The sequence below is a fragment of the Apium graveolens genome, chromosome 11, assembly GCF_009905375.1.
Source record: "Apium graveolens cultivar Ventura chromosome 11, ASM990537v1, whole genome shotgun sequence".
Classification (NCBI taxonomy): Eukaryota; Viridiplantae; Streptophyta; class Magnoliopsida; order Apiales; family Apiaceae; genus Apium; species Apium graveolens.
In genome coordinates, this window is record NC_133657.1 from 142,967,977 (window position 1) to 142,978,357 (window position 10,381).

The following is a 10,381-nucleotide window of genomic DNA, read 5'->3' on the forward strand; positions in this document are numbered from 1 at the left end:
TGAACAAGCATACAATATTCAAGTGTTCCTAGAAAATAGGATGTTGATTGAATATTACTTTAATTTGGTGACAACCCCTAAAAACTTGTTAAGCCACAAGGACTCTCTATATAAACCTTGCTCTAATGAGGATATATCATATTCAAAGCTGAGCCAAGCATAGTTTCTTCACTCCTAAATATGGCAATCAAAGATTTAACTGATCCTAACAAAAATGTTGCTCTGATCTTCGGATCAACTGGGCTTGTAGGGAAGCAACTAGCCAGAAGGCTACTGTCCCGAGGTGGCTGGAAGGTTTACGGTGTTGCTCGAAGTGCTGATGTGACAAATATTCAAAATCCCAACTACCATTTCATCAGCTGTGACCTTCTTGAGCCTACAGAAACTCGAGATAAGCTATGTTGTTTACAAGATGTGACCCATATTTTTTGGATCACTTGGGCTAGTCAGTTTCCTTTGGACAGCAGAGAATGCTGTGAACAGAACAAAGCTATGATGTCTAATGCACTGAATGCTCTCCTTCCAACTGCTAAATCATTAAGGCATTTCTCACTTCAGACTGGTGTCAAGCATTACATATCATTACAGGGGCCTTCTAATGTTAATGAAGTTCGTTACTACGACGAAGAATATCCAAGATTGAGTTCTGAGAATAATTTTTACTACACACTTGAGGATTTGCTCAAAGAGAGACTAGGAGGTAAAGTTGCTTGGTCTGTTCATCGGCCTGGACTGATTCTGGGAAGTTCGCAGAGGGCAGTGTATAACTTTATGGGGAGTCTGTGTGTTTACGGGACAATCTGTAAGCATTTGAATCTCCCTTTTATGTTTGGGGGGACAAGGGAATGTTGGGAAGAGATGTGCATCGATGGCTCAGATGTTCGCTTAGTGGCTGAACAGCAGATATGGTCCGCAACAAATGATGCATTACTGTCAACTGATGGGCATGCCTTTAATGCCATCAACGGACCTCGTTTCACGTGGAAGCAAATCTGGAAAAAAATCGGGCTAAAGTTTGGAGCAGTTGTGCCCGATGACATGTTCTGTGAAGATTTCATGTTCTCGACAGCAATGGCTGATAAGGGCGCAGTTTGGAAGGAGATAGTTGCAAAAGAAGGATTAATTGGAACAGAAATGGAGGATTTGGCAAACTTCCATTTTCTGGATCATTTGTTTCGTTGCCCGACCAAGATGCTGGCCACACGGGACAAGGCCGACAGGCTTGGCCTAAAGGACATGTACGAAACCTTAGACTCAATACTCTACTGGATAGACGATATGAGAAAAGACAAATTGATTCCCTAAAAAAAAATTATCTGAAAGAGAATGTGATGCACCAAATACTAGTTGTAGCTGTAACATAAAAAAGAAGTCAAAGTTGTAATATACAAGGGCGTAAGAACAGTCGTTCTTAGTGGACAAGGCTGTGTCCGAGCTCCATATATGTGACTACAGATGTATTTAAGTACTTTGGCTCCATAGTTTATTAAGCAGAGTGCCTGGTAACAAATTATTGTTCCCTTGTTTCACTGATCTTGCCTTAAAAGTAGTGGCCAACGACTGAGTTATGTTGTGGGCGCATTTATTACATGATGTCGATAAGTATTTAAGTAATTACTGGTGTGTTAATATTATATTAGGTGTTGGGTGTTGGAAGAACAGAATTGGCCCCAAGTCCACCGACAATTTTCAACAGAAATTGTACTAAGCACTATGGAACTGTAATACAATAAGGAAAAGACCAAATCAATCTGCAGAATCAGTTTGCATATCAAATGTTTTTATTTAAACACTGGGTTGATGCAATACTCACAATCATATGTTAAATCTCACCTTATCTTTTCTGGGAAGAAGGATTTCAGTTAGACACACGACAAAGATATAAGATAAAAATCTTTGTTTCTTACTTGCACACACTTGGAGAGAAGAATATATAAATTTTTCAGTACAAATATTTTGGAGAAGAATAATTATTACTTATATTTTGAGAAGGATATATAAATCCTTACCCAATTTTCAAATGACATATTGTTGGAGTAGAACATATAAGTTTTTACTCAATTTCCAAATAACATGTAATATATTACATGGCTTTATACATGACTTAATATAAACATTTACACACTCACCTAAATGCTAGACTAAAAAATATTCAAAATGTACTAATGGTTATATGCATCTAGATTAAGGATCTTAATCTCTCATAATGGGGTGTCAAAAAAGTCATATCTAACATGGTGTCGGGAATTCTTACATTTGTATTTGAAGCTAAAGCAAATTTTTTTGCTGCCAAAATTGTCGACCCATCAACCAAAAGAAAAAATTCTGATCGGCCAAATATTTCCACGAAAAAATTTGGCTGAAAGAAAAACAAAAGATTTAATCTCGGCCCTTTAAATATAGATGGGAAATTATTGCGATCAGTGTGTTCTTTTTTTTACTATATAAGTTATTAATTATTTTAACAAAAATTATTGTTATTGTCTTAAGCACCTAATTCGAATAATTCAAATTTTAAAATTTAAATAAAATCATGTTGTATTTTTATTGAAGTAGAATTAGTAAAAAATGTAACAATCTCATGTTCATTTCTTTTTAACAATTTCAATAACAAGATTTATTAAATATATTAATGTGCGTAGTTGATTTAGCAAGTTTATGTTGATCAAAATAAGATAAAAAAAATCGCATAATTTTCTTAAATTTGTTACTTTGTTTTATGTTACTCAACTGCCCCTGCCAATTTATAATTAATTATTATTATTATTATGATTATCAAAAGACAATTGAAATAAAAAATATAAAATTAAGAATTACCAGTTGATATTTTTATCAAATACAAAAATCACCTATGTCATAATATCAATATCTTCATTCTTAAATGCAATGTTGCAGAAATCGCTAGGCGTGTCAGGGCGGTGATGGTACATTCGAGAGATTAATCGGCAAGTTAGAGATTAATCGAACCGATTAATCAGAAAAATATAAATTTTATTTTTAATTTTTATAATTTTATAATGATTAATATGTCAAATATTTGTTTGAGAAAAGAAACTAGAATGGTATTAAACAATATCTACACATTTGACATGCTTTATGTACTTATTATTGAGTTTACAACATTAATTATATTTTAATTTATACATTTAAATTAATTATAATATGTTATTTTTATATTTGAAGTGAGAAAATTAATATATTAGATGACTTCTTACTTCTTACCAATATTTTATATTAGAAATTGACATGATATTTTGTGAAATTATGAAATTAATGAATTAAAATTATAAAAACATAAAAAAAAAATTATTTTTTTAATTATTTCCGCCTAGACCGCCTAGGACCGATTTTTGACCGCATATCCCGTCTAATCCCGATTTTTTTAAAAAACGCATAAATCACCTACGAGGTCTGAGTCGGGGCGTTTTACCACCGCCTAGCGCCTACTCGCCGTCTAGGCGGCTGCTTACACCGATTTTTAGTACACTGCTTAAATGTATTTGTCTCCCAGATAATTCTTTATAACATCTTATTTTACATTGATCTTTTTTATTTAAGGTTAAATATTAAATAATAAAACAACTTTAAAAATTCAAATATTGTATAAGTATAGCAATTGCTGCCCTGACAAATCTATTTTCTCTAAAATGCATATCTTAATAGCTCATTTTGATATTGAGCTACTTGTTATATATGGTACTACATGTACAATTTTGATATTGTTGTGCCTTGGACTGAAAAAACAATTTATATAATGTGAATAGAGATGTTCAAAAAATCTGAAGCCCGAAATCCGATCCGATCCGATCCGGAAAAAAGCTCGAAAAACCTGATCCGGAAAAAAGCCCGGCCCGGTTCGGCCCGGCCCGCGGGCCTTAAATGGGCCTCCTTTTTTCTCGAAAATTCGGCCCGGCCCGAAGCCCGAAAAGCCCGGATAAAAACCCGGATTTAAAAAAGTCCGGATAAAAGCCCGGATCGAAAAAAGCCCGGATAAAAGTCCGGTTCGGCCCGGATAAAAGCCCGGACTTTTTTAAAAGCCCGGTGAAAAAACCGTTTTTTTATATAGAATTTGAAAATATACAATACTTTTTATGATTTTTAAAATAATATATCATAATATTGGAAACAATTAAAATATATATGATTATTTATATATTATATTAAAAATAATTATTTATTTCGGTGTCTAAACTACTCTATCTAATATATCAAGATATTATTTTCTCTGTTATTTAAACTACTCATAATTCGAGTTATAAAATATTAAAATATTTTTTTAATATATAAATAAAAAGCCCGGATAAAGCCCGGTTCGGCCCGATCCGGCCCGGCTCGCGGGCCTAAAACGGGCCTTATATTTCTTAGGAAGTCCAGCCCGGCCCGATCCGATTTTTAAAAAAGCCTGGCTCGATCCGTTTTAAAAAAAACCGGGCTTTTTAAAGCCCGGATAAAACCCGGTCCGGTGGGCTTTTTGTGCATTTTTAGATGTGAACAAAGTAGATCTAAATGAATGAGAAACGTGGTCAAGGCTGCCCTTAATCCCCATACATCAATTCTCCGGTTTCAGTCTTGTCGAAAACATATTAAGGAAGAATTTGCAGTATATAACCTTCATTAGACAAAATTTTTGGAACTAATATTTTTTCTAAATAAATTATCAGGAACTGCAATGTCAAGTAATAAACAGGTTTGCACCTTTCCGCCCTAACACAATCATATATCAATTAACCAATAGAAGTTTACATTTTAACCAATAGAAGTTCCCTAATAATATCTTTCAAAAAATGTGCAACTCATCAAAATATGCTTATAATCTTTTGCTTTGACATACACACTTAATATAGAACTTAAAATAGCTTGAAACTTATGCAGCTACAAGAGAAGTTGGGGAAACCTTTGTTTGAATATATATTTATATTTATTATTATATTATATATATTAGAATATTTTCGCTATTTAGCTTATATTAATTTTCTATATAAGTTCAGACACGTATTGTAGTTTCTAGGTGGATTATAATAAAGTTTTGTGTTCGTATTATATCTCTAAAGTTTATCATGGTATTGTTAGGTCCCAATTTGTTTGTAGAAGGGGGGTTGAATGCAAACAATACCGTTTAATCGAATAAAATGCGGAATAAAATTGTGAAACAAAATTCAAGTTAAATAAAACTTTTATTAAACTTGAAAGGTGTTACAACTACGGTATCGGTTACAAGGGATTAATCTCAAATCAATTATTACAAATCTAGAATAAATTCGACATGAACTTTTTCTATTTTTGTAATTAAAAGATCAACTGCTAAATGCGATTTGAGATTAAGTTCTAGGGATTTTAATCCGCTAGATTGATACACAAGAACAAGATAAATATTTCTAGTTGATTGGATTTAACTTTACAATCTAGAAATTTAATCTTGAAGAAAAGCAGATGAAAAATAAAATGTTATGCTTTTGTTTTCTGCTCCTTTTTCTCTTGTGTGTTCTATTTGATTGGATTATGTGTTTATCAATAAAGGTCTTCTGCTGCTTTTATCAAACATCGAACTGAAAAATGTACTGGCATGACAATCTCTTTGGCCAGCAAGACTTTCGGTATGACAATATTTACAACTAGCAAGACAATCAAAATGAACTAGCAAGACTTTCGGTATGACTATTGATTGTCATACCGATTGTCATATTAGTTCAAATAAATTGTCTTGCTGAATTAATAACAGATTTTAATCTAAACAGAAATTCTAATAAGACAATTAAATGTATTGGCATGACTTTCGGTATGACTATCAATTGTCATACCGATTGTCATACTAGTTCAAATGAATTGTCTTGTTTTGAATTTAAGCAGATTTTAAACCAATTAAAATCTTATAAATCCTCAATATTAATTCTAAATTAATTAATCAATTTAATTCAATTAATCAATAAATTAATCTTTGCAGATATAATTTATTTTCTTAATTAAATTATATGACTTAATTAATTAATAGAGAATCAATACTAACCATGAGCAGCATCCATTCTTCTGACAATCTTCTGAAAATCACTGGGACTTATGAATCAATTCCGCCACTTCAATGCTGACACTCGATGTACTGTCTGGTTCATGAGTGACTAACTTCCGTGACGTTTCTTCATGTCTTGACTTTAATACTCTGATTAAATCCTTGTAATAAATGATACCCTGACGAGATCTCTGTCACTTGATTAAATCCACGATCTTGATTTATATCACTGAGGCATGATCAAATTCTTGAACTTCTTCCAGTGAATCTTCAAGTCTGCAGATGAACAATGTTTCTTTATCCTTTGACAGATGTTACTTTGTGAGATCTCTCTGATGATAGATCCACTATTTACTTATTACATTCTTATTTGAGTTGAGTTAAATCCTCGAATAAACGAATAGGCTATGACATATGCCTTTCAATCTCCCCCTATTTGCTTGTTAGACAATAACAACAAATACCTAGAGGATAACTCAACTAACAAATAAGAAAAAGATATAAACAGTAATGCAAAGTAAATAGCAGAAAAGTTCTGGATTATATTTAACATTTTCCAGATTCCAAATGAAATTTACAAGTGAATACAAGATAGATGTTCCTCTAGCCTGAACATATAACTACATTAGACTATCTTGATTCATAAAGCTCTAATCATATTACATTGAGTTTTGAGCTAATTGACTTCAGTTGTCTTCTCTTCTGACTTCACCTTCTTCTAAATCTTGAAGCAATTCCTTGTCAAAGACACGATCCTTTTCTGAAGTGAAGCTTGCTGGTCTGACTGGTTGAACTCCAATTGACTTCAGCTTATTCTTGATCTGATTGTACCTTTTAATATTCTTTTCACAATAAGCTTGAATCAAATCAGCAGCTTGAGTCTTCAACATGGATGAGTATCCAGCAGTTCTTAAATGATGTTCCATCCAGACCAGATGCTTAGCTGAGTAGTCTTTAAGAGATTGTACATCTAGCTGACAGATTTGAAGATAATCAGACTTAAAGAATCTCACCTGATGAGGATTGTTGACCACTTGAGGACTAGCCCTGCTGGCAAACTCTTTAAGCCTTTCTCGAAGAACTTCATTCAATTCTGAGCTTCTTTTGACTTTGTTTAAAAGAACCCAAATCTCTGACAAAGAACGATTCTCAAATAGATGAAGTGACACCTTGAAAGATCCTTCACTCTGACAATATACAAAAATGCTCATCTCATTTAGGGATCTATCAAAAGCAGCTGTGATCCTTGAGACTTCAGTCTTGATAGCATTCATGTACATGTCATTGTTAGGATTTGAGATTTCCAGCTTGTCAAGAAGATGTAAGAACTGCCTATCATTGTTAGTGCTCAGCTGAGGCATATCAAGTACTCTCCTAGCTTCATCCCATTTTTCACCAATCTTCAGTCTGACATCTCTTCTCCTTTCTTGAGCCTTAATGTCATGAAGACGTTGCTTTTGAAGAGTTTCTGTTCTTTGAATGTCTTTCCTCATGTCAATGATCTGAGAGACCTTCTTGAGTTCAGCTTCTTTTCTTTTCATCTCTGACTGCTCCTTCTGAAATTCTTTCTCAAATAGAGGATCCACTTGAGCTTCTTCTTCCCATTCTCCAAAATCACTTTCCTCTTCAGCTTCAAATAACCCATCTTTATCTTCCTGAACTGGTTCATTGGGAATGTCAAAAATATCAAAGTCATCCTGTTCTCCACTGTAGTAGACATCATCAGCCTTTCCTTTGTCTCCAGCAGAGGTATCTTTTTCCTTCCCTTTGGCACTACTCCCTTTCTTCTCCCCCTTAGTTGAGGGATCCTCTTCTGACCTTCCTTTGGAACCTCCATCACCTCCAGAGCCTGATCCTCCACCAGACGGTCCTTCAAAATAAGTTCTTTGTTCTTCATTAGGGCAATGAGAATTCTTGATCATGAAATATAGGTGCTTCATCCCTTCATTGAGATGTTCCATGCCCGTCTCTATCTTTAGAAATCTTGAGGAGTCCAGTGAATGATTCATCTCAACGAGGTCTTCAAGAGAAGTCATTCTTGTATGTAGAGAGCAGAAGTTGGATATGTCATCAGCTGATAAAGTTGGAGTGTCCTGAATGGAATTGAGCTTTGGTATTACAGTGGTCTTGAGATCTGAGATGTCATTCCTTATGATTGCCAGCTGATTGTTGACAGAGGTGGAAGAAGAAGACCGTTCAACCACTTGTGCTTTGAATGCTTGAGCTTCAGCTTGGCTTTTAGCAAGTTCTTCTTTTAGAGCAGTAATTTGAGCTAACAGGTTTTGAGTATCTGTGTCTGTGTGTGCTCTCACCTGAATTTCACTTGTGTTTGGTTCACTCACTTCACGTGCTTGTGTTTCTCTCAATATAATTGCTCGTGAGGAGTCTTCCTGTTGCTGTTCTTCTGTACCTGCAGTAAAAATCACCCTAGCCTCTTCAAGAGAGGTCAGTGGTGGTGCAATGGGAATTCGCGAGTCCCGATCCTCAGTCAAACCTATCATTTCATGTGAAATAGATGTCTGAATTGCTTCAGGGATAGATTGACCGAGTTGCCCTCCACTTTCTCCAGATCCCGTGAGGGAGCCAGAGGTGTTTGATCTGGGAGGGGAGAAAATGACTCTATTAAGGATGGCGGAGAGTCAGATTTTCCCTCTGAAGCATGTGACTGCTCTTCTGCCGTAACTATGGCAGGCACTGTAACCGACTCTACGTGCACTCCTCGCTCTGTGTCCTGAGTATGATCTGGGGAAGTGTATGGCTCCATTGTGAGTAATGGGATTGTGCTTGACTCAGTACAAGATGCCATGGCCCTATGGCGAATTTCAATAGATGCATCCTGTTGAGAGAATGCCTCTAGTAACTGTTCATTGGCCATTTCAAAGTCCATGTCCTGTTGGGAGGACAAGGATGGGCTTTCAGATGCCTCAGAATATGTTCTTCTTTTCTTAGGAGGAGGCAGAGCTGCGGGTTCACTCATATTTAACAATGTACTACTTCCTAGTAATCTTCTGGGTAACATTTTAGACAGTGGGGGAGAGGTTGAGATAGAATGTGACTCTGTGTTTGGCTCTATGACCTGGGATTGAAGCTGTGGTTCTACAACTTCATGGTCAGCCCTATCAACCACCGGGGGTCTTTCAACAGAAGTAGGAAGGGAGTGAGAGTGAGGAATTACTACCTGTAATGGAAGAGCATCTGATGTTGGAGGAGCCTGGGTGGCTTGAACCACTGGAGGTTGAGGTTGCTGTTCATGACCGGGAAGATTGAAAATAGGTAAAGGAATATAAGTGGCCATGAAAGCAGATACAAGTACTGGAACTTGCATGAATTTGAAGGTTGTGTCTTGGCGAGTGTAAATCTTTTTGCTAACTAGAGGGGGTTCAGTTACTGCAGAGTTAGCAAAAAGGGCTTTGTGTTCAGGTGAGAGAAGATGATCTGCTATAAGCATGAGAAAATGAGCATAGTAACATGATACCCTACGATTTGCAGAACGATCACGTAAAGCAGAAGTTAGACGTCTCAAGAGAATGGGAAAAAGTAGTTTGCCAAAATTGATCCTTTGATTGAAAACAACCGCAAGACCAATATACTGCAGAGTGGAAGTGATGTTATGAAAATTGGATTTTGTGCAGTTGGCAAACACTTTGGAAAGTGTATCGAAGAAAATATCCCATTCAGACACCAAATTGGATTTAGAAAGTTTGGTTAAATTGATCACCCCCTGATAGTGAATAGCATGGAAAAAATTTGTGATATCATTTTCAGAGGGTAAATTACAGAAATTGTCTAGTGGAAAATTTAACGCACGATTAACGACTGTTTCATCAACTACATACTGTGTGTTTGCGACGGTGAATGAAAAAGATTTTGAATCATCGGCCACAGTAGAGGTTGTGCAAATCAGTCTAAGTAGATCGACGTTTAAAATCACATTTGATTTAATAGCAGAGCTAACAATCGAATGGTCATTTAAAAATCTAATCCATGGCTTAAATTTTTCCACATCACATTTTTCTGGATTAAAATAACCAACCTGATTATGCGCGACAATTTGGAAATTGAGAGCCATTTAAAATAATAATAAGACACACACTTTTAGAATTTTAAGAATAATATTAAGAAAATTCGAATTAATTAAATTAATTTAATAATTCGAATTAAATTAATTATAATCGAAAAATTTAGACAGAAATGTATCTCGTTAAAATTCTTAACTCACAAACGCAGTTTTGAAAAGCCAAAAGACACAAAACAGAAATTGAAATTAAAATTAAAAATAACCAAAATAAATAAATAAAATAAAAAAACAGAAACTGATTTTGATTTGTTTTTGTTTTTTTAACAAAAATCCAACAGCACCTCTGTATATATATACTT

General features: G+C 34.9%; 1 protein-coding gene across 1 annotated transcript; it reads left to right on the forward strand.

The window, feature by feature from the left end:
* On the forward strand, window positions 1-1,468 carry LOC141698075 ((S)-8-oxocitronellyl enol synthase CYC2-like). Its single transcript, XM_074502683.1, has one exon. It carries the CDS (start codon window positions 181-183, stop codon window positions 1,303-1,305), a length of 1,125 nt encoding a protein of 374 aa, XP_074358784.1. The 5' UTR covers window positions 1-180; the 3' UTR covers window positions 1,306-1,468.
* The last annotated feature ends 8,913 nt before the right edge of the window (window positions 1,469-10,381 follow it).